Source organism: Bacillus rossius, chromosome 5 (assembly GCF_032445375.1).
Source record: "Bacillus rossius redtenbacheri isolate Brsri chromosome 5, Brsri_v3, whole genome shotgun sequence".
Taxonomy (NCBI): domain Eukaryota; kingdom Metazoa; phylum Arthropoda; class Insecta; order Phasmatodea; family Bacillidae; genus Bacillus; species Bacillus rossius.
The window spans coordinates 46938221-46964209 of NC_086333.1; the positions used below are offsets into that span (position 1 = coordinate 46938221).

A 25989-nucleotide genomic window follows, 5' to 3' on the forward strand; every position below is an offset into this window, starting at 1 on the left:
TCATGTGAAAAAATACGAGCACTCAGAAAAAACCATCAGGGAGAAGATGTTTAAAAACATCATGAATTATCAATTTTTATTTAAAAAGTTCAAATTAAATCCTGCTAGATCTCTTTGCTTAAGCAACTTGAGAGTTCTGGCACAAGTCAGCTTGAGAGAGGGAGATGTTTTATTTTACCAATGAAAAGAGAGCTTAAGGAATGTCTCCTTAAATGGTTGTGAAAAGGGTTGGTTCCTGGAACATCCGCAAAATGTGTCATACTGTGGATATTCAACAGAGTGTTCGCAATGAAATGCTAAAAAATTTTAAACGAATGTTGGTCATAATAAATGTAGAATAAATTTTTTATGTTTTAGTTTTGTAATGTGTTCTTACTTTCAAATAAATTTATTAAACATATCCAATTTTTTTTTATTTCATTGCATTAATAGTATTATCATTTAGCTACCTGTCTACCCGAGTGTCAGCTTGGCGCCACGAAGTCGGTGACTAACGGGCCTGTTGTAGCACGCGCGTCATGACTGCAGCTAGATTGCTTCGTGATGACACTTTGACGAGCTGTTTGTGGCAGGCTCAGACATTCCTGAGCGCCTCATGGTGCCACAAAGTCGCGGACTAATGTACCTTTTATAACATGCATGGTCAAGTCTATTGTTTGGGTCCCCTCGGCACTGCGAGACGACATTCCTGAGTGATGAGTCACGATGCAGGCAGTGCCTCGCGCCCTAATCTCTAATCACCTAGGTCATTAGTGGTTTTACCCGAGAGTGATTTCCCATGTTTGGCTGTCAGGTTACATTTCTACCCCCACCCCTCACAGACCTGCTACGACATGCACATGAGTCATGCCGGGTTTTTCCGAAGACAATGGTACTTCCATGTACTACATTCCTATTGGCGGATACAACAGAAATACTCTGTTCCTAATGGTTTTTCCAAGAACAATCAGGTCCGAGGCTATAAAAGGACAGGATTAGCTGTCGGAGCTTCTATAAACCAGCGACAACTCGACCGCAGGCCCAAATTCCTTTAATTACCAAATCTTTCCTTCCCCCACCTCCTCCACTAGTCCTTGCTAGTTGTTTTCCCCAGCCATTATTAATTAATTCATTAATGTAACTTTCATTTTCTTGCTAATTCGAAATGGTCCGAAGCATGCAGGTGTAGGTTTTGACCCATGCAGCGGTCCACTGCCTGTGTGTTAGGGCTGACTCCGTATGCCTGAAGGGCGAGACCCGCCTGGCAGGCTTCACCTCCAGTGCCGGCCGCGTTTCGGAAGGCATGGGTTTTTGAATTGCGACAAAAAAAAAAAAAAAAAAACTGGACGAGGGCATCTCTCTGCTCGAACAATAATAGAATAGGATGACATTCATTTACTAATTTCACTCTCTATTTTTCAGGTTTAGACGACAACAGCCTGGGGGCTAACTACAGCAATACTGGTTTAGCCTAACTTTGACCGAACTATACTGGAACGCAATAGTTCGGTCCTTAAGGCGGCCAGGTGTTTACTAATCTATGTAATTTCTCCTACACATCGGTAAACTTACACGATGATATGCCTGCTTGGTCAGCCGGGTATGTGCGGCCTTGGAGCTATACACTACACTCACACAACGAAATTAATTAGGCCATTTTTGCGCACACTCCACACGCCTCTAAATACAGACATCACGACACTCTCATGCATCAGTTAGCCAACTAACTGAGGGGAAAGGGTGACCTCCCCCCGCCTGACACCTACACTATTAAAAATAGAGCCAAGCAACATGCGACAGCTATTTTACTTCTTCTGGACCGTGAGCCACCTTTAATCTTAAAATCACACACATCGCGCCCCGCCGACGTTTCCAATGATTCGATCAAAGTGACGGGGTTGCACTATTTATATTGGCGACCACATAGCGAGTTATGGGAACGTAATAGTTCCCGGTATCGCTGTCACACGCTCCCGGCCGAGCATATGAGGAAACGGCGGTCGGAGCTTCAGTGTGTTCTTAGAGTTTGAGTGAGCTAGTTCGTGTATGAGTTTCTCTGCTACCACGATTTCTACCGCCAACGCTACTTCGTGTTCTACAGCTACACTTCATCGTTTTCTGAGGTATGTTACATGTTTCGTTAACATTGCGTGTTTCTCAGCTTTTTGTAGGTTATCAGCTAGCTTGTTTTTTCTCTGTGCACTTATATGCAGGTAACCAGAAATTTGTCAGTTTAAACTTTTATCAGTACTTTAAATATCCTACCATTTTTAGGATTGTACATGAAGGAGTAGCTTTGAGGTTATGTTTGCAACTTTTTTATTTAGTAACATTGCTAGTAGTTTAGGTTAGTAAGCTTGAGGGCTAGAGTTTTGAGGTTATGTTTGCAACTTTTTTTATTTAGTAACATTGCTATCAGTTTAGGTTAGTAAGATTGAGGGCTAGAGTTTTGAGGTTATGTTTGTAACTTTTTTATTTAGTTACATTGCTATCAGTTTAGGTTAGTAAGCTTGAGGGCTAGAGTTTTGAGGTTATGTTTGCAACTTTTTCGTGTTAACATCTAGCTACATTGTATTCTTAATTCTTTTGTTATAGTTCTCCGTGCGTCGAGCTACCGTTGCGTGTTCCGTACGTTTGACCAGTCTACCGATTGTCGTGATGATGGCATCTACCATTCAGAAATGCCGTTTCTGCTCTGCTACATTCACGGCAGGCAACAACCGCTACCGGCACGAGCGTCAGTGTGCTGAGAACCAGCATCGTGACCACCAGCAGTGCCACCTATGTGGAAAGATGGTCGCACGCAGCGATAAGATGCAGCAGCACCTTGCATCATGCACTGGAGCTGTCGCTACATCTGGAATGCGGTGTAGCTTCTGCTACAAGGCCTTCGCCCGTGCTGATTTTGCTAGACGACATGAGAAGTCGGCTTGCGGTCTTAACGCAAACCGCATAGTGCATTCCTGCGAGAACTGCGCTAAGGAGTTCGCCAGGGCTGATAAGTTAAAAGCCCACATGAAGGTATGCAAGGGGCCTGCTCCACCTCCGACAAAGAAGCAGAGGATATTAGCAGTTAAGCCTGCAGTTGCGCCCAAGCCTTCGACCAGCCGAACAAAGGTGGTGACCGGGGCTGGTTTGGCCAATGCCCACGGTTTCATCACCGCCGAAGTGGGTTTCAAGGGCAACTTGAAGACGTACGTGGCAGAAAACACATCAAGTACTGCCAAGGATATCTGCTCGTACCTGAACTCCATCGAGGCAAAAATAATGAGCCAACTTGTAGAGGAGATAGAGGAGAACGGTCCACTCAAATTCAACATCGTGCTTGAGTGTGATTACGAAAAACCTGTGGATGTTAGCGAAGACAAGAGAGCGTTCAAAACCGTTAATGTGCCCCTCTACACAGTTCATGAGGTGGAGGAAGCAGTTACTGGGTCCATCTCTAAGATCTGCAAGGAGGAGGAAGACTACATGGGAAAAGGGTCCGGATGGACTTTGTCGGCCGTTAAGCGACTTCAACTTCGCATAAACAAGCTCGATCCACTCCGTGCCAGCTCCTACATCTCACTGCCTACCACCATCGAGTCAAGACATGCGGTGATAAATCCACAAAACCTCGAAGACCACATGTGTTTTAAGTGGTCTATTCTTGTGAAGTACGTGGAAGGGTGGAATCCTGAGCGTGTCAACCAGCGATACCATGACTTGGAAGAGAAATTCAACTTCACGAACATAGAGTTTCCTACTCCAATCAGGCAAATACCGCTGTTCGAAAAGCAGAACCCTGGAGTCTCCATCAACATTTACAGCATCGACGAGAATCTGAATGTTGTACCTGCACGAGTCGCTCCTGAAGAAAAAGAACTTCATTTCGATCTTCTGCTCTTGGTTAATGACGATTCGTCCCATTTCACATACATTAAAAATTTTTCTGCCCTGGTTCGGTCCCAAATCACTACACACGAGCAACGAATTCATGTCTGCAAAAGATGCTTCAAGCATTATGATGATCAGGATAGGGTTAGTGGGCTCACTGGTCTTCAGTGTTTGGAAAAACACAGTGAGCTCTGCAAACAGCATGCTGCTGTTCGAATGGAAATGCCATTCCCCGATCAAAATGGGCAGCCACCTGTTCTGCAGTTCAAAAACTTCCACCATGCTGATAAGATGCCCATCGTGGTATATTGCGACTTTGAAGCTATTCTGGAGAAAATCCATACATGCCACCCGAATCCTGATGAAGCATACACACTGCAGTATCAAAAGCATAAAGCATACAGCTACTGCATTTATGTGAAAGCTGATAACACCATCATTCCTGTACACCTCACTTCAGCACTTCCATCAGAGCCTGAATTGTATCGCGGTTGTGACGCAGAGGATAAGTTCATCTCACGCATTGTGGAGATTGGTCATGATGTACAAAAAATATTTTCTACATCTGTTCCTATGACTCCGCTCACACATGCACAGAACACTGCTTTTCTGCAAGCAAGAGTGTGTTGCTACTGTGCAGGAAAGTTCGGAGGAACTGCCAAGAAAGTTCGTGATCACAATCACTTTACCGGTGAATATCTGGGGCCTGCATGTAATGACTGCAACCTTCTCAGGCGCAGACCAAAAAAGTTGATTGTGTTCTTCCACAACCTGACGTACGACCAGAACTTCATTATCAGGAAGTTGGGGTACGACAGTAAAGACATCTTCATAATTCCGAATTCAGAGGAGAAGCTGATAACTTTTTCCAAGAAGTTGTATGATAAGTTCAGCATTCAGTTTGTCGATACGTTCCGTTTCATGAGTCGGGGTCTTGCTTCGCTCGCTGAGTTCTTGCCGGCAGACAAGTTTGTCAGTACTGCTGAGTTTTTCGCGCCTGATGAGTTGGAGTTGGTTACCCGCAAGGGTGTCTTCCCGTATGATTTTGTGGATTCTTTTGCTCGACTAGATGATATTAGTCTTCCGCCTATCGGCGATTTCTACAATAGTCTGACTGATTCCATGATTTCAGAGATGGAGTACGCTCATGCAGTGAAAGTCTGGGACAAGTTTCAGTGTGCTACTTTGGGGGAGTACGCTGACTTGTACCTAAAGACGGATGTTCTGATTTTGGCGGATGTATTCGAGAATTTCCGTTCCATCTGTTTGGAGACATACAGCCTAGATCCGTCTCACTATATTTCTTGTCCAGGGTTCGCTTTCGATGCAATGCTTCGAACCACAGGTGTACAGCTAGAGCTTCTTACCGATTATGATATGTACATGTTTGTGGAGGCTGGTATTAGGGGGGGAGTAGCGCAAAGCATTAAACGTCATTGCGTAGCCAATAACTCCTACATACCTGAGACATATGATGCATCCAAGCCATCCACATTCCTGGAGTACATTGATGCAAATAACTTGTACGGGTGGGCGATGTCTCTGCCGCTTCCGATTCGACATTTCCAATGGGCAGACACATCAATTGATGTCGTGTCTGTTCCAGATGATTCTCCTACAGGCTACATTATTGAGTGTGATGTGGAGTACCCTCCCGAGCTCCACGAAAGTCATAAAGACCTGCCATTTCTCCCCGTAAATCAGTGTCCGCCCGGCTCAAATCAATCAAAGCTGATGACAACACTTGAAAATAAAGAGCACTACATTGTCCACTACAAAAACCTACAGCAAGCAGTATCTCATGGGTTGAGAGTGACTAAGATACACCGAGTCCTACAGTTTGAGCAGTCGGCATGGTTGGAGCCCTATATTCGGCTGAATACCAACAAGCGGAAAGCAGCAGCCAACGAGTTCGAGAAGGAGTTCTTTAAGCTCGCTGTGAACTCGACATTTGGTAAACTGATGGAAAATAAAAGGCGGAGGCTCAAAATGGAGTTGGTGTGCTCTGAGAAGAGGTTCAAGAAGTTGGTGTGTCGTCCATCCTTCAAGGACCGTACAATGTACGAACCGAATTTGTCTCTAGTCCACCTTAATCACGAGACCATCATTTTCGACAAGCCGATCTATGCCGGACTGGCCGTACTAGATCTTTCAAAGACTCTCATGTACGACTTCCACTACAATACCATGAAACCCCGTTACCATGACAATATTCACATGATGTATATGGATACAGACAGTTTTGTGTATGAGATCCAGACAGCAGACTTTTACTCAGACCTCAAAGCCAACCCTACACTGATGGCTAAATTCGACACCAGCTGCTACCCTTCCGACCACCCATGCTTCTCCCCCATCAACAAGAAAGTTGTCGGTAAATTCAAAGATGAATGTGGGGGGGAAGTGATGGAGGAGTTTGTAAGCCTACGGGCCAAACTCTACGCCTACAGGTGTGGTGGTAAGAGCGAGAAAAAGGCCAAGGGCATCCAGCGATGTGTGGTCAAAAACCACATAACATTCGATGACTACCTGGATGCCCTGCAAGACCACCGCACAATGAGGGCAGGCGTTAGAGCAATTCGCTCCCGTCAGCACATACTCTATACTGAGTACAGCAATAAGCTGGCCATAACGTGGGAGGACGACAAACGGTTGATCTGCGAAGATGGTATCCGCACGGTCCCCCACGGATATGTTGGATGCGATGAATAATTTTTTTTCTGTAAATAGTTTGGTTGTTGTTTCCATTAATTTTATAGTTTTTCTGTTGTTTTTTTTCGTTTTATAGTTTTCATTTTGTTGTACAGTTTATGTTTTTGCTGTATAGTTTTCATTTTTGTTATATAGATTATGTTTTTGATGTATAGTTTTCATTTTTGTTGTAAAGTTTCCGTTTTTTTATGTGTTGTTTCTGTTTTTGCCCAATTTTTGATGTGTAAAATATGTTCTTAATTTAATAAATACAATTTTACCTACATATTGTTTATTATTTTTAATATAGAATCTATATCCGACGAGGTACTGATACTTATAAATGTCTTACAGAATGGTGAAATGTAATTATACACAAACATTAAAATATCTGCTTCCATGCAGCTTTTAAACACGAGTACGCAAACACGGACCTGTTTATAAAAGTGAAATGTAATTATACACAAACATTAAGATATCTGCTTCCGTGCAGCTTTTAAAACATGTGTACGCAAACATGAGAAGAGATTATTACTTGTGAGTTAGGACTCTGAAAAATTTCTCGTCCGCTAAGATGGAGTAATAAAGGTTTTTTTTTAAATTATCATTACTTTAACTAACGCATCCACAACGATAGTATTGATAACATATATTTTAGTTAAAACCTATAAGTGATAAGACTTTAAGAAAAAATGTCGGTTAAAACAGCAAAATGACTGTGGATTTTGTGGATTTTGTGGATTTTGTGGATTTTGTGGATTCTGTGGATTTTGGTCTATAAGGTTCATAACAATGTTGGTAGAGAATTGTAACTCGACCTTACATACACTAACATACATTATAAACCTACAACCGATGATGACACCCATCATATGAAATCAAGATGGCAGTCTCCACTAAATAAGATGGCTGCCTCCAGCAGACAACGATGGTGTATATATTTTTTCCTGATTTTCTAAGTTAATAATTATGATTTTCCAAGATGGTGGATGTAACGAAAAATTGTAACAGGAATGAGTGGGGTGTTCGATGACGATGTTATTGTAACAGAGGGGTGGGGGTGCTAGATGATGTATTTGTAATTTAGAGGAGTGGGGTGTTCGATGCGTAGGTTTTTAATTAAAATTTTATTAAATAACATTTTTTTAATTTTATTTTAAAATTTTGATTATTTAATTTTTTTATAAATTTTAAATTTTTTTTCCATTAAAATCGGATAATAAATAAAGATTTTCAAGATGGTGGACGAAACTCAAAATGGCGGAATGTTCTAGAAAACAAAATGGCGGATAAAAACAAAATGGTTGCCGGAAGTGACGTCATCCAAGATGGCCGCCGGAAGTGACGTAATCCAAGATGGCCGCCGGAAGTAACGTAATCCAAGATGGCCGCCGGAAATGAAGTAATCAAAGATTGCCGCCGGATCCCCGGATCCCCCTCCCCCCTCCCCTGCCCCAGGACCTACTATATTTACCTACTAACGTTACACACGAATGCATTTCGTTACTCGCATTTTTCGTATGTTTTACGCATGCGCGCGCTTATTAGTTACAAAGAACGATGTTTGTTTATTAAGAAAAGTATAATTTGGAAATTCGTTGTCCAAGTATTTTACTGTTTATTAAAGGTATTGTGTATGTAGACAAAGTTTGAGATTGGAACAGAAACAACGTCAGAAAGTATTTTTCACAAATTAGAAATTTTTTTTTTGTTTTTTATTATTGCATATTTTCACGTTTTTTGTTCTTATTAGACTTGTGTAGTTCGCTATCGACCTAGTTCGGAAGAGCGCTCCCACAGACGAACTACGCGAACTAGTTCCCAGATCCCTCGCTCCTCAGTTCATTAGCTCGTTCTTTTACCGATCTCCTTCTTTTAGTTCTGTGCACATGATCTGGCTCTTATCAAAAGTCGTCACTCGTTCTCCCTTTCGGGTATTAATTATGGCTTTGTCGCTGGTCTTTTTGGCTGGCTATCGTTATCTGCTCGGGTCAGATAGCTGAATTTTCAGACGTCTAATGGATACTGACTTTACAAAAATGTCGACTCTTGATCGCTGCAAATGTTTACTGCAATGAAACATTTTCAGATGATAGCTTTATACTCGTGTCCGAGCACGGTAACTTCGCGGTGGGGAAACCGTGGTGTATACTGAGAACAAGTCAGACATAATTACATTAGGTAGTTATATCAGTGTTTACAAAATGATTTCAATATTCATAAAATAATTTTGACAGCTGATGACAACTTTAATATTAAAATTTTGACTTATATAAAACCATTGTTAAATAAACTTATTTTTGACGTGAAAACGTCTAATAAATCGATGAACGCCGGCTGCACGCACGAAAGTGTCCCGTTACGCACATTGTCACGTTACGCTGTGTCCCGTCACGCTCATTGTACGCTTGCGCCGCATCTATCTCTCTTCCACTCGATTGGAACAACCATCGATTGGACTTTTTCGAGGCACATTAAACTTGAAACACTCCCATTCGTTTCCTACTTTTCCTATCATCGTCCTATCCTTACCAGAATAACACAGATTGGAAGAAGTAAAATAGCAAACATGTATAAAAGTTATAGTTAAAATAATATCTTCGTTAAAGTAATAAACATATTTGAATTAATGAGTGCAAATAAAAGTAAATTTATCAATTAAATTGTAGATTTCATTTCACTCCTTCTTTGTATAAATACAAAATAGTGATAATTCAATAACAATGATTAAATTTTATTCATAAAAGTATGCTATCATTTCATCAATGTTATGTTGACGTTACGTTAAACTTTCGTCCGTAAACCGACTTTACAGACAAACAATTTTTTGTTGATCATTTCTAAAACTTAAAAAAAAAATTAAAATTTGTATTTTTATAGGCATAAAACGGTACTTTATTTACTAAAATAAACACATTTCATAAATAATATTTCTTAAACTAGCTAATAAATAAATTCTTTTAGAAATTAAAATTTTTCGATGATAGTGTATGTTAAGTTTTGTTGAACTTGCTAAATTTAGTGAATTATATATAGGTCCTAATGAACATACACATTCTTAAGCAATATTAGCATACAATCTTACTTAAGAGTTTTTATTAGTTTTTCTATATCTAATTGTAAGGTAGCAAATTAGAAGAGTAATGGGTCTCTATTCTTAATAATTTACGTAATTTTGTAGCCTGTACATAATAACACATTTTTGTTGATTATTTCTTAAAAAAAAATATAATTTGTATATTTATAAAACGGTATTTTATTCACTAAAATAAACGCATTTCATAAATAATATTTCTTAAACTAGCTATAAAATAAATCCTTTTATAAATTAAAATGTTTCGATTATAGTGTATGTTAAGTGAAGAATAATAACAGAACTGTTATATACGCCATTTTACCCAATTATGTAAATTATTGTTTTATTTACTCATTTGATGTATAATAACCCAAAAAAGGATAATAATCTAGGCGTTCACAACACTGATCATTATAAAAAATAACTATTATAACATACAAAGAAGATCGCCTGCAGTAGCGGTAGCAAAGCGAACGAACTATCTGTGACTTGTCTTCTTTGAATTCGAGATGGGAGCGGACGAACTAAAAGAGCGACCTAGTTCGCCAAGGAGCTGCGAACTAAAAGGAGCGCTCCCGGTCACGAACTATTATGCGCAAGTCTAGTTCTTATCTTAAAAGAGATATTATAATAAAGCCGCTCTAATGAGATGAGATTTAATTGTTTCTTGGTTACCAAAGCTGTTAATTATCAAATATTATTAATTGATTATATTCGATTTTTTATTATTTTCGCGACGTCATATAATGTCTTTCAGATGGGGGTCTGTTCCTAAAAGGGTCGGGTTTACTGGCCGAGGTCAGAATAAGGGATAAAACAAAACAATGGGCTGTTAGTTAGGTTAGTATAGCTACATTAAAATAAACAGAGAAATATAAATATATATAAATAAACCCGAGGTTGGCCGAAGGTGAATATTCGGGCGTGTTCGGGCAGGGACAGAACTTGATGGACATCTTAGGCTTCCCGCCAATATCGTCTGCAGTATCTCCAACATGACGAGAACGAGAAAAAAATGTCTTCGGATCTGGCCGGCCTGTGTAGTGTGTATCCTCCCTTTTCTATGGTGTGTATTAAGCCTAGTTGACACGATGATAGTAAAGCCCGATAGTTACTACCGCGACAGCTACTATCGCCGTACTATCACACTACTTTCACCGTGTAAACTGCACGATAGTTACTCTCGCGCTGTCACGATAGCACTATCGCGATATCAAGTCGAGCTAGATAGTTGGTAGTAACTTTCATGACAGTACTTGCAACTGTCGCAGCACTTTCGTAGTGTAAACGGATTGAAATCACTATCGTGATAGTGTGAGTGCATGTGTTCCTAGTACTTCAAGCAATAGTCAAATTTATTATAGGTTATTTTGATTTGGACAATGTCTCGATTTGAGATTGCTAGTTTCCTCGAGAAATACCAACAACACCCTTGTTTGTGGGATAAAAAACAAACATTCTTTCATCAATTCGAAGGAAATTTACATAACTTTTGGGGTCTTCAAATGCTAATTCTTTTATAAGCATGTTTGAAATGCCCAACTCGTTTCTTCGTGCCAACCAATGTCTTATCCACTGTTTTTTCGTCTTTTTTTTTAACGGAAATAGCTATCGCAACTACTAAAACCTGGGCCACAACCCACACCAGGTCTGACATTTTCCCAACTATCGCATAATATCTTAATGCCAGTGTAAACAGACACTGTCGTGACAGCAACTATCGCACACTGACGTGACAGCTGCTGTCGTGACAGCGACTATCATCGTGTCAACTAGGCTTTACTTACAGGGGAGTGACAGTAGATAGGACAAACTGAATCTTTAAAAATTGGATCATACCATGTTTCACCAACATCGGAAAAAAATATATATTACAAATTTTGATCTCTGTAGTTTATTACATATCCAGTTGTTATAACTACATGCGGCCATCTTTGTATTGTCTCGTGGTAATAATGGGATTGAAAGTGAAAGATTATATTTTTAAAATGTCACTTAAAACTAGATGCTGCGTGGCATATTGCCGAAAACGAAAATTAGAGGACGTTGGCCTGTCGTTCTCCATTAAGTTGAAAATTAAAAAAAAATATATTATAGTGGAAAATAAATATAATAAACAGAATTAAAATTCATTACTAAACAATCATCAGTTTCAATCTGGCTATATAATTTGGACTTTACTAGTGCAGAATTATATTCTATAAGTACACACTGTTGTAACTCAATATATAAACTGAAATGGTGGTCGTGCGGATAAAGGCGTAAAAAAAAGAGTACTATCTGGCCTGGTGTTCGTGTGTTCAAATCCACCTTGAACTGAGGGATCTTTTTTCTTTTACGGAAATAGTTTAACGTTCAATTATAAGGACTAACATAAAGCAATTTCACAATATCTGTATCCTTTATCGAAAAACTATAAAATATGGTGACTACAAAGGTGCCAACTATCACGCGCTAAACCTTTCTCAGGTTGTATCTGGCTGTAATTGTTTCGTTGTCAAGTTGCAAAGAAATGGTATGATCGCAAGGGTTTTGTTTACAAATTTAAGCAAACGATCATTACTATGGGAGTGGCGCCTCTCCCTTTACTTACTCTATGATTACTTAGGCCATGGTTACATATAGACTCACTTTTTAATTTGTGAAGATATTATTTATATTACAAAACCACTTTGTACTTATGCGAAAATGGTGACTGCTATTGGATTGGAAGGAAGTGCAAATAAATTGGGAATTGGTATTATTAGGGATGGAAAGATTTTGGCGAACTGTCGTAGGACTTACATAACCCCACCAGGAGAAGGTAGGAGTATGAAAGCATGATCACAATGAACAGAAATAATGACAGTGTTGTGGCAATACTGTCGTTTAGAGGCTTTTGCGAAAGAAAAGAGTAAATATTCCCAATTTTTTTTTTTTCCCACTTCCCAGACATTTAAAAATAATATTTTTGAGGTCTGTGACCCACTGACGTGATCAACCGCGCGCGACTGGCCTCGCCTCGTATTTTATATGTTGGTTTGTATGGCGAATAACTCACTGACGTGACGCGGCTCCCAAGTCTCGCGCAGCCAAGTTTTCACATGCGGCTGCACCGCGACAGAGCTGCCGCGCGCGGTTAGAACGGCAAGGTTATCAAATTGACAAAACTCACTGCTGCTGCAGTCGCGCGGGAATGCCTAACCTCACTGGGTGCCGAAGAAGTTTTGTTTTCGATATGGCAATGCCCGATAGTTTGATTGATACGGAACTCTTTAATTCTTGAAGTTGAAGACCAACTTGTAATATGGGACAGTAGTTGTAAGGATATGGACAAAAATGTATGGAAAAGAATTTGGAAAGAAGTAGTGTAGACAATTGCAGGAAAGGCTCTGTAGATGGAAGAAAAATAGATTCTTGGTAAGCGTCGATCATCATCAGAAAGCTCTATAGGTATAATAGTTATTTAATTTTTCCACAAAGTATGTGTTGCATCAGTACAGCTGCAACTGAAATCTCTTAAACCTCCATGTCACTACTTACTTGAGTTTTTGGAGTCGCCGCTCATAATTGCTTATACAAGTCACGAGTTGAAGAACCATGTGTGGCTAGTCCCGCCAGTGGGTTATGGCTCTAATATTTTGTTATACTTGAAGTAGTTTGCCAGTAGATTACCGTCTTATTAACTGGTTAGGTTATGTTTACATTTTAAAACTACAATGATATTGTGAAAATGGTTGGTTGGGTTAGCTACATTTTTTAATACTTAAAAAGAGTATGGATAGTTGGTTAGGTTTTGAAATTACTAATTTAAAATCTAGCTTTCTTAACTTGCCAACAATCTATTCTTACTTTTTTACAGCAGCCTATGTTTATTGTAAATCTAACCTAATGAACCGTACACATGATTTCATAATGTAGCTAACCTTTCCCAACTAACCATTTCCATATTTTTAATCTAGCTAACTTAACCTAATCGACCGTTCTGCCAATTTGCACCATTTTTAATGTACCTAACTAACCTTACAACCATTACTTAAAATGGTAAACTACTGTTGAAACTACTTGAAGTACCTACACCACCATCCTCTTGAAGAATGATTCAAGAGATGCCTGGTAGTGAAAAAAAAAAAAAGGAAGCATTTTGGGATTTTTATTCTTCTCGTTTGAAAAGCATGAATGCTAATGGTAGAGTTAATGATGATGTTCACTCACTGCAAACTTACCAATCACTTTTTGGCTGCCATCTTGGTTGAGATAGCAGTCAGATTTGTAGATTAGACATCTGTCAAATTTCTGTTGTAAGTAAAAATTATTCAACTCACAAATTTATCACCAGATGTTTCTAAAATTTATATGCTAAGAACATAATCACGACTTCACATATATTTTTCATATCTTCTATCTGTCTGACATGAAGTGAAGTTATCTATATCTTCCCCAAGAATGTAATAGCATCCAATATGTCAAGGTTTGGCGTTTCGAATGTAACTGGTGAGTGAACAGGAGTTTGCCAAAGTCAGAGAGCAGAGTGGGAGTAAAAATACTTTTGAATTTGGCCTCAGTTCACTTCTAGTTAATGTGAGATGGCATAAAGTTTTTCAGTGGTACACACAAATATATGGTAAAATTTCCATAATTTTCTCTGACCAATATTTCAAATTTTCCTCACTAACTTTTTTTAAAAAACAATCTACTTATCTTTTAATTTTCTAAGAGAAATAAAGAAAATCCAGCATCTGTCATCCCGATAGATAGCCTAGTTCTCTCTTTTGAATTTTTCAATTTATCAAAACTAATTTTAAAAAAAAACTGTACAATTAAAACCAGTAAGAATGCATATAACACAGATTTTAATGGATTGGGACCTTTTATTCCTTCAAATTACTATCACTGGGATATTTCCATGACTTTTCCAGGATTCCAAGAAAATTCCCCAAGTCCAACTTCTCTGACCCATTCATTCCTCAGTGTTCCCTGGCTTTCAGGACTGCTGACACCCGGTCTCTCCACCACAGAGCTAGTTGCTCTTAGAAGAGCAATATATTTTTAATTTACCGCCTACCACTATAAAAATATAAACATGGTGGACTACATCCCTTTTTTTTCAACACAAAATTTTTATAAGCATATATACAACATCTGAAATTAATTTTTCTAAGATGGTCTCGTGGTCCTGTGGTTAGCGTCGGGGACTACCAATCCAGAGATGAAGGTTCGAATCCCCGCCGCCCGCCATCCCATTTTTGTACTTGTAAAAAATAATTCTGGCGCGCGCGACACCAGCGCTACCTAGCTTCCTAATTTAGAAACATCCACACACCCCTCCACGTGACGTCAACAACCACCTGTGGATTCCCTCCACGTGGCTCCCGGCAACGCCCACCCGGCCACGTGGTGCCACTCCCAGCTCCTGCCACGCCTACCCAGGACACGCGCTCAGACAACCACCTGTTTCCTTTGTTTACAGTGTAACAGTACCGGCACCCTCTCCCTACTGTTCAGGGTGTGCATGCGGTGCGCAGGGTTCCTCCCGCGCGAGACGGCGCAGCACCACCGCGCCCACGTGCTGGCCCTGCTGCGCGAGGCCCTGGACCGTGCCGGGGTGCAGCCTCGCGACGTGGACGTGGTCTGCTACACGAAGGGGCCTGGCATGGCCCCGCCCCTGCTCACGGTCGCCATCGTCGCCCGCACCATCGCGCTGCTGTGGGGCAAGCCCATCGTGGGCGTCAACCACTGCGTTGGCCGTATCCTTGCCGGCCATCGGACGTCCTGTCTTCGGTGTTCTGTGGCTTCTCAAAAATGACCAGTCCGGGCCTCTGCAAATCTATGAAAGTTTAGGAGCCAAACACAAAATATAGGAGCCAAATATAGGTTGCACTGTTGTCTGGTTGTAAATGTGCGATGCGGCCAAGCGTTTTGGGGCACACAGGTGCTGCATTCGTGGTGGGTGTGTCGGTCCAAGGTGGGGGAATACTGAAGACCGATATTTATGAATTACTTTTTTTTTTATCAGCGAGATCATGTTTTGTGCACACTCCTTTAAATTCTGTCCCAATTTCTTGGACCCAATCATTTCTTTGTGACAAGGTTTTGTGACGTCAAAATTTGCTGAAGTTTTCCCAAACCACTGTATTGTTATATCTTGGTATCTTTTGGCAGAAGTTGGTCGTCAGCAAAGAAGTGTTAGGCCTCATGGCGACCTGGCGCCCAGGATTTGTGGAGTTCTGCTCTAGTTGATTGCTGGGATGGTTCCTTACTCTATGCCACAAGTGATTCCTTTTACCTCATTTCTAGATGTTGTGCCCAAGAGCAGTGATAACCCTTCCCAGCCCAAATTTTATTTAATTTTTTAGGGTGTAGGTGTGTTAACTTGAATACTTGCGAACATGTGTTAAACTATTTTTTTTATCAAATGTTATATGACCAGTATTTGAGACCTTAAATTGGTAAATATTCCAAGCACACATACTAATTTAATTTTATGTTTTGCAATTCCATACTTTCTTGTGCGATTGCCCCATTCGAAGAAGTATTCCTGGACCTACCCTTGGTTGTGGCTATTTCTTACCACCTTTCAGTCGACGAGAGGAAGCCCCCCAAGGAAAATGACAAACGATAATATTTTTAAAGTCACCTTGTGTTGACCTTTTCTCATCTTTGGTGTTGTGTAAAAGTTAAAGAACTAATAGTTTTTCTAGTTAATATACATGTATAAATTATAGTTCAACTGCAAATAGTTAAAATTTGTTTTTGCACTGATAGGATATTGCTTTGGTTAGGTTCAGTCCATTGTTTCTATAATATGCAGTTGTGAAAATGAAATTGGTACTACTTTGTACTACTTATTTACATTCCATTCAGCCTGTTTTCATGCCAGTTCCTTATTTAGGGAGAAGACAAAAATTATTAGTTGATATAATTTTTAGGGTTTATTGCAATTTTTTTTAAATAGGTACTTCTGGAACTGTACACATATAGAGCCATACAAAAAAAGTATTAAAAAAAACTTAACTAAGCTTCATCCAGCTCAAATTACCTTCAGCACAGCAATATTACAAAAAATAATATAATTACATAGTTGTTTCTACACATATTAAATACTTTTGATAAAAAAATATCATTAACATAGTAACATTTTGCAAATTTTTTTTTTTTTTTTTAATTTCTACTGAGAAAGAATTTTTAAAGTTTGAGGTGATGGGCATTTATGAGTTTCATTGATGGATGTATAAAATGTTAGACTTGCAGTGATCTTTAGTTTCTAGTTTTGACACCAGAGTATATTAGTGACACTATCGCAGTTATAACATTATTGTAACCAGCTATGTGTGGAACTCCATTCAGTTGACGAAGTGAAGGAAGATAATTAATTAGTCTGTAAAACCATATAGATTTAAAAAAAAATTTACAAAAAGTTTTAAACTATGTGTAATTCATAATGACTTGCAACAAATGTGCAAGATGAGAAGCGTTGAATAAACATAGCATGTATTCATAATGCTGTGTTATGTGTTTAGACAGTCAGAAATTGCACAATAATTTTATTTTATAACTTATTGCTCATAATAATTTTGTTAAGGAAACAGGAAATTGCTGTAAAGGGGATTATGCCTTGACATCTTGCTATTTCAAATATTTTGATCCGGCTTGTAATAACGCTTCAAGTTAAAAAATTTTTGATCAACATCGCATAGTACTTAGTTGTGGCTACTTTTTTAAGCCAACACTTGTGAACTGGTGTAATTACAGTACACTCCCGATTATCCGCGAAATTAAGTGGCAGGGCCACCGCGAAGAGTGAAAATCGTGGATAATCCGCAAAAGAGCCGAAAATGGGAAACAAAAAAGGAAACATTAATTTAAACATTTTTGTACAGTAAAAGTTACAATTAACAGTAAACATTTTTAAATGATGCTAAAATTTTAGTATTTTACTGAATAATTAACATACAATACATTTCAGTAATGTAAACATAAAAGTGCTCAACCATACGACTAGAAACAAAGTGCGACAGAGACAAAAATAGCAATGCATGCCAGCCTGCTGTGTGAGTTCCGAGAAGGCCTGTGGCGTTTTACTGTATACTGCACACAATACACTCGTCAGTAAAGTTCAAATTTGCTCACTTGTAATAAAATACTGATTTACATATGTGCTGTATTTTTTCGTAGCATGCACGGATAATCCGCACCGCGGATAATTGGGAGTTTACTGTATTATGATAGTTGTAATCAGCGTAATCGCCAGTGTGAAATAATTAGTTAATATCTTCACAGTGCTTTCAATATAGAGCCTGTTTGTAAATACATATGTGGGTGCAACTGTGTTCTGATGGTATATGAGATATGAATTATGCCTTGACATGCACAAAATTCGGATAAGAGTTAAAAACTAGGATTATAGCAAAAATATGGAAAAATTCAATATGGTGGGGCCTAATCCTCAAATGAAAACATTCTCCCAACCAGTTGGTACTGTAATATTGAGTTATAGCTCTGCTATTGAGATTGTGTGGTTTTCCGTATATGCTTGTTTGTATTGTATTGCTGTATATCAGGTGAATATGTTGATTGTTCCCTCGCCTTCAACCTCACTTGATTAAGTCCTCTGAGCTTTCTAATTGTTTGAATGACTTGCTGACGGTACGACCCTTGACGGAGCCCGTGTCAGACATAGAAATGGGTCGCCTGGTGACGAGGTGCGACAACCCCACCGTGCTATACGTCAGTGGGGGCAACACGCAGGTGATAGTGTACTCGCGGCGACGGTACCGCATCTTCGGGGAGACCATCGACATGGCGATCGGCAACTGCCTGGACCGGTTTGCCCGCCTGCTGATGCTGTCCAACGACCCCAGTCCCGGCTACAACGTCGAGCAGCTGGCCAAAAAGTGAGTCCAGTGGAGTTTTAGTTGGGTTCCGGTACCGATTTGTAGAGACCTGCAGAATTTACATATCATCATACATTTTAACTGCATTGTCAATGGTTCATGAGTAGTTTTGACACGTCCTGTAGAACAGTAAACCAATAAAAAAATTTACATAATTCAACTGACCCAATCACATGCAATCCGAATGGATGGTAAAATATATCAGCGGCCATGAACAAAAGGCACAGACTGATTTGTGTAGTGTGTGTGGAGTTAGTTCTGGTACCAGAAAATAACAAAATTTTGAATCACCTAGGTTTGTAATAACGAAAATCCAAGTTAGTTGAAGAATTGGGAAAAACATACATAAGACAACTAACTTACAGAAAATTAACTTTTGTAATGAATAAAACACGTTTGAAATATATTTACAAGTTACAAACACATTATCACAGGTAACAAACACATGCCGATACTTATGTGTATGGCTTACTTCCTGGAGTACGGCTTGGGATTCATACCATCAGTCGATCACGTATCCTTTTGAGCATTTTGCCTATTAATTTTTTTTTGTTATTTTAGTCTGTCCAGGTTTTATTGAGATCAAGTTTAATGAGGTTCAATTGAAGTTTCATAAGAGTCTGCAGTCCTACAGCGCAGTAGTTCAGTTACCTAGAAACTCAAAACCGGTGGTCACCGTCTTTAACGACCTCGTTTCGTGTGAAACGTAGAGACTCGTCGGGATGTCGGCATCTTGTTTTTATGTGCATGCGCCGGTGTTGCGGATGCTCAGGGGCAAGAAGTTTGTGCCCATCCCGTACGTGGTGAAGGGCATGGACGTCTCGTTCTCCGGTCTGCTCTCCCACCTGGAGAAGCAGGCGCCCCTGCTGCTGGCCGGCGGGGAGTGCACCCGGGAGGACCTGTGCTTCAGCCTGCAGGAGACGGTGTTCGCCATGCTCGTCGAGATAACCGGTAGGGCACCGCTCTTCCTGGCGACCTGCCCGGGGTTGCTGCAGTTGTAGGAAACCTGGAATGATCAGGGAAATGAAAATGGTCCGGCATTACCTGGAAAAGTAAAAAAAAATAAATTTCTAAAACTTTTCCTGAATTCTTCTTGATGTAACAAAAGTGAAATGGAATACATGCTTCTGTCAACCTCTGCCCAACATGGTTGCCTTATAACCGTGACAAGCCTCATGCCCTGACAGTAACTTAAAAGTGTTTAATAAGCAACCTCCAACTTCAGTAAGGGTCATTGAGCATTTGTACGAAGTGCCATGGTCATGTGGTAAGGGGAGGGTAGCGTAGCTAGTTCCATACCAACCCAAGGTGTGACTGGCATTGGTTCACGGGTGTATAGTTAGTTAGTGATTACATGGCTAGGAGCCTCTCTTGAATCTTAAGAGGACCATCACCAGGAGTTGGTTATGTAAAATACTGGTCTACTAGTAGACAATGGGACAGAATTATTGTGAGATAAAAAAATATATTAAATATATTTATTTTTGTCTAACTAGCTGCCAAATACTTTTTTTTTTTTTTTTTTTGTGACATACCTAATGGAGATTTGTACATAAAAACTTAACTTCTCCAAGTTTATAACCAATGCTACCAATTATTTCATTACATGCACTACATATGTATGTTCAAGAGAAATTTATTTAAATTTGTTTTGTCAGTATTTTCAAACATTTTGAGAATTTATACTCTTAAATAATATAAAATAAAATTGAGAAGAATTTTTGATAGTTGTGAAGTGGCCAACAGCATTATTTATAAGCTTTTAAACCATAAAAGCTGCAGTTGTTATGTGCAATGTCCCAAATTATAGACCATGTGACTTTAACAGTTTATTAGGTAAAACTAAAAATATAGTATTTTTTTTTTTTTCAGTTCATAAATATTATTTTCTTTGTGAAAGGTTATTAGTAAACAGTTTTATACATAAATACTACTGTCTAAGCCAAATGACTTGGTGGCTAGCACATTTTGTTGTCCACTTGATTGACCTCATAACATCCTAATGGCTCATCTGTGTTTAGATGGATTGCTTCAGAAGTTTCCTGCAGTAATTGTGCCCTATACCCTGAAGGTTCACCTGCCAAGGCATATGGAATGGAAAGTTAAAGATAGGGTTTCACATCACACTTTTAAATAAAGGGCTGAAGGGGCAGAACCTCAAAGATCATTGGGTACTTGGGTGCTCCTTAATTGAAGGGGAGGTTGGGAAATAAGGAGCAACCCTTCCCTCTTTGGCAAGACGTGTTAGCCAACACGGCTATCAAGAACCCATTCTGTGACTGACCATGCAACATTCAACTTTTTTCAACCCTGCTTTTACCCAGGCCAACTGCAGCGAGGGAACGCTGGGTTTTGTGCGGCTGCTGACATTATCAAAGACCCAGCAATGGCATCACAAACTTGGGGTAGACATTCACGCATTAGGCCATTAAGATATGTAAATATCTGCGCTAGAAGTTATGAACAATCTCTGGCAATGGCAGTTTCTTTAAAGGAATATCACTTACAGCAATACTTGCTGAAAAATTTTATTAAAACTTGTAGAAGCAGTTCATTGTTTATGCAATGCAGCAATTTCAAAATAATTGCCAAACACATGGTAAATCGCCTTCCCGGTAAGCGAACTTTTTTTCTGCCAGGTGCAACACAATACTGAACACAGTGGCGAATACAGGAAGTTTTTTCAGTGGCTGATATGAAATATTTTTTTTATATTTGAATAAAGTTAAAATTTTTGTATTTAAAAAACTTAAGTCAACAACAAGGGGTTTTAATTTTTCATCATCATTCGCAACATGCACCACTTCCTTTGTAGTTTGTAGTTGAAGGTGTTGTAATAGCTCACCTTGCATCACCCATAATAACTAGGGACAAGATTATTATGGTGAATTGTGATAAAACCGATATGACACCGAAAAGCATGTCAAAACACTGCATAGCACCAAAATGCAGATTATATCATGGCATTAAGTAGCATTTAACCAAAACTTAATCAAAATAAAATAAAAAAGTTTTAATGTTAAAATTCAAGAAATGTCTTCATTTCTGGACAAAAAATTGTGCCAAGTGTATGGATCAAAAAATTAATTCAATTTGTTTTATTTCACATCTCTTATTGAATCAGTTATAACTTATAAACCTTAAAATCTTGCTAATTTATTTTTATTCTGAATGTATCTGTTTTAAATCAATTTATTAAAAATTATTTTACTATATTTTGGTGGAGTAAGTACCTATTACAAAACAGATTTTATAAAGCTAACACCAAAATACTTAGTTTTAAAAAATGAAAATAGACTAAAAATGAAACCATATAATCTTGTCTGTAATAATAACATAATACCGCCTTCACCAAAAATCTTTCAAATTTTTTTTTTATAACTATGAGTGTGGAGATATATACCCACTTTCCATCTGCCACCTACAGGACAGTATGTCAAATGGTTGTTGAATTGGTTACGATGACCAGACTAGGGTTACCAGACACTGATAACAAAAAAAAGGAGGACATTCACCTCGCAAAAGGAGGACATTTCACTAAAAAGGAGGACAATATATTTTTTAAAAAAAAAGCCATGAATTAATTACAACGGAGTACGATATTTTTCAATGTTTTGGCATTTAATACATACAGTTTCAGTATAAAGAATCAAACTAACTATGCATATACAGCATATTAAAAACACGTGCTTCTGCATGTGCTGCTACCTGTCAAGCTGTCATGGAACTACTTACTAGAGGGGTGAGACTGCGGACAGTGCATTAGCGCGCACCTCGCGCTTTACTCAGAGTGTAACTGCAGGAATTATCTCACTATATAACAAAGCCGGACATTTTGGAGCATTAAGGAAAATCCGGCCGGACGTCTGGTAACCCTAGACGGGACGATACGGGCTGTGTGTGCAGAGCGCGCGATGGCGCACTGCGGCTCGCGGGAGGTGCTGGTGGTGGGCGGGGTTGGCTGCAACGAGCGCCTACAGCAGATGATGGGGCGCATGTGCGAGGAGCGTGGCGCAGTGCTGCACGCCACGGACGAGCGCTACTGCATCGACAACGGGGCCATGATCGCACAGGCCGGCTGCGAGATGTTCTCCAGCGGCCAGGTCACCCCGTGGGAGGAGACCACCGTCACCCAGAGGTGCGCTCGTTAGTTTCCGGGGTCTCACCGGGACTAGGTGTCGCGGCAGACGAGGCAGTGCTCTCTTTCCGATGTATGGTATCTGCTATTAGCGCTGACCTTGTTCCTTGTTTGTGTGCGCTCTGTTGCCAGTAGGGTGTGCATTTTTCTTTGTAAATTTAGGGAAATATTTTTGTCTTATATTCGGGACAATGCATCCATGAATACGTACTTGATCAAACATGTAAACAATCCTACATTCTAGAAAAATGTTGTCACATTCTCCCAAAACTTTCCTTGATTCCCAGAACCATGTTTTATCTCATTGAAATTGTGTAGGTTCTCAAAACTGATTTTTTTTTAGATTGAATTTATGTTGGATCACTTTTGACAGCGATGTAATTTAGAATATAGGTACCCGCAATAGATAACTGTGCATTGCTGTTTGGCACTGCAGTAAAATTCTTTTAAGAAGTTTCCTCTCAGTAATTTTAAATAATTTTTGCATGTTACCTGTTTAACATCCTACAGTTAGGTATTTAGCTCTGTTGAGAAGTTCTTCTGTTTAATATATAGGTAGTATCAACTCTCGGATTAACCAAGTTTCTGTATTATCCCAACTGACCTGATGTCCCATTACCAGAAAAGACTGATAAAACACTTTCTTGAGGATGCAGAAAGTAATCTAACCGTTGTCGAAATCATAAAGAAAATTAAGCTCAAATATTACATTTACATTTGGGTGAATCATGGAGTGACATGAAATAATCCATATTGAAGAAAAGCTGGAACAACATCCCCTGAAAAATGATACCATCGGGCCAACTGGAAACTAAGACAATTTTATTATTCCATCTGTGTTATCTGTGATTTTGCGTGTGTGGGGTTGCCACGTTCCTCATTAACTTGGTTAATAAAGACACTACTGTATCTGTATACTCAACTTTCCTTCAGAAACTCCTTGCTGCTCCGCCCTGCTGTGTGTTTTTACTATAACCATGCCTTTGTAGCTAGTGATGGGTCGAGTCACCCTATTTCAGCATCGAGTCGAGTTCGAGTTAAACAAAGAAATTTATCTTCGAGTCGAACTCATAGAAATTTGTTGAGATGAGTCAAACTTAGCGAGGTTCAAGTGGCAGAATGATGAGCGAAATAAATATAAGTTAAATATTTCTTAATATAATATAATAATTGAAGGTTGTCCTACACATTTAGATTTTTTGTATGTTTTTTTTTATCTTCATACTGACACTTAAAGTGAAAATGCACATCCAAGTGACGAATCAGAGTTGAAGTTTATGATGACGGAGTCTTGTAAATTTTTTTGCAGTACTTGCATCTAGCTGTCTGATGATCAATTTTTTCAAAAAATTCCCAAATATCTGCTCTTGATTTCTGTCGTCACTTTGTGACTTCCCAGGCCGTACAAACATATCCATTCCACTAATACTAAACCGTTTATTATTAATACGACGCCGGCGACACAAACATTACTTTCAAGTGTAAATTTAAACTTTGCAGCCTCAATTTTCCGTTCGGCTATGGAAAACTGGTTGGTGATTTCAATTATTGTTGATATCGATTTGTCAAAGTGGCAACATTCCCTGGCTGTATGATAACTTACGTAGGCCATTGGCCCGGAGTTAAAATGGCGGCTATCTAGTGTTTAGTAGTAAATATTATTTACTTCCAAAGCTGCCCAAATATTGACGATGTTCGTGGTCTTGTTCATGACTGAATCTAGAGAACATTTTTTAATTCCGTTATAGTTAAATAAAGGTACTTTGCTGCAATTAGAAATATTAAGTTCATATTGAAGGATGGGATGCACTGTTTGCGGTTATACACGATCGAAAATAAATAATCTTCCGACTTCGTTTTCAAGGTTTTCAGTGTTGGATCAGAGGTTTCCCACTAGGTAGGCCTAAATAATACGTTTTATTTTATTTTAAAATGCATGGTTTCGGATAAGTGCCTTCATGATTGGAAATTGTGCAACATTATGGTCGAGCCAAAAAATTAACTTTGACGAGACTCGAGGACACAATCTTAAACTTATTCAACTCGGTTTTCGAGTCGAGTTTAGTTTCGCCGGCTCGACTCGACTCGCTCGATTTTTCGAGTCTCGACCCATCACTTGATTGGTCCAGCATTGTAGGTAGTCGCAGTGCATTTACTTGATCAATGAGTGGTAGGACTGTGGTTGCAGGTTTCGCACGGATGAGGTCGAGGTCACGTGGAGGTGAGGACTTGCACTTCCATCACTGACACAGACCTAAATGCTTACCAAGTGCTGCAGTGATCTGGTGACTGTGATCGCGATCATTTAGGAAAGTGGTCGTGTGTCATTGTGAAGACTGTGTGCTGTGCTTATGTTATGAGGAGGCTACGTGTATGGCTGTGGAATTGTTGTTGAGCATATATGCCGTGTGCATTTTGTTTTCTGAAACATTTTTATGAGTTCAAAAATGCAGTTGTGCAGCAGGTCAAGTATGTGACAAGCATATAACTCGTTTGACTACACAACTGTTAGTAATTGACGAGCATGTTTTGAAGTTTAAAGTTATAATATTTATTTCAAATTTTTTTTAAATTAAAATATAATTTTTAATGTGTTTCAGGTCAGGTTATGTTTTTAGGAAAAGTAAGTTTTTCTTGCAGAATAAAAACCATAACAGATGAAGATGTAATTTGTATTTTTTTTAGGGTTGGTTTGGTTATTGAATCATCTTGTGTCTTATATTGTACAAACATTTGTTGTCTATATGCAAATGTAGCAGAGTGGGTCTCGTAAAACGTTTGCTAAAGTGTTTTCACTTTAATATAAAAACAACTACTGTATTAATATGAGGTGAGTTCCTAAAGTAATGAGAGTGATTTTAGTACTGTCCTGTAAACTCTGTGGTCGGTTCTATCGAGGTGGCATGGAGGTAGAGGTTCCGGCTACCTGTCAGTAGCTTGGTGATCTTCAGCCGAGTGAGTTTCAATTACCATGTTTTATTGCATAATAGTCGCACATTTTATACTAAAATCAAGTTTGAAAAGTAGGGGTGCAACGTTTATGCAAAAAAAAAATTTTTTTGTTAGGTAAAGTTATTCATAATACAAAACCCATTCATAGAAAGTATGTTTATTTAAAAAAAAAAGTGGAGTGTACAAGAGCACGCCATACAATTTATATTAATAAGTAATGAAACAAAAAACTTTCTTCAACTTTAAATAGAAAAACAAAAACTGTGACCTGAAAGCGGGCCACTTAAATCTGTGACGTGAACTAATGCGTAACTATCGTCATAGTACACACCACGAAAGAGTGTGGACTATTAAATGTAGTTAACTTGGCACTTGACAGAGAACGCGCGTTGCATGCAATTGGA

The 25989-nt window shown here is 39.1% G+C and overlaps 1 protein-coding gene across 2 annotated transcripts; it reads left to right on the plus strand.

Moving 5' to 3' along the window:
* Positions 1–12185: 12185 nt before the first annotated feature.
* Positions 12186–25295, plus strand: LOC134531775 (probable tRNA N6-adenosine threonylcarbamoyltransferase). Of its 2 annotated transcripts, none has more exons than XM_063367674.1 (6): positions 12186–12425; positions 15127–15348; positions 18276–18495; positions 19268–19446; positions 22402–22633; positions 24822–25295. In XM_063367674.1, the coding sequence occupies exons 1-6, from the start codon at positions 12311–12313 to the stop codon at positions 24856–24858; spliced, it is 1005 nt and encodes a 334-aa protein (XP_063223744.1). In that variant the 5' UTR covers positions 12186–12310; the 3' UTR covers positions 24859–25295. The 2 variants fall into 2 exon arrangements, with proteins under 2 accessions (XP_063223744.1, XP_063223745.1); XM_063367675.1 differs by having other exon boundaries at positions 12292–12425; positions 15072–15348.
* Positions 25296–25989: the final 694 nt, after the last annotated feature.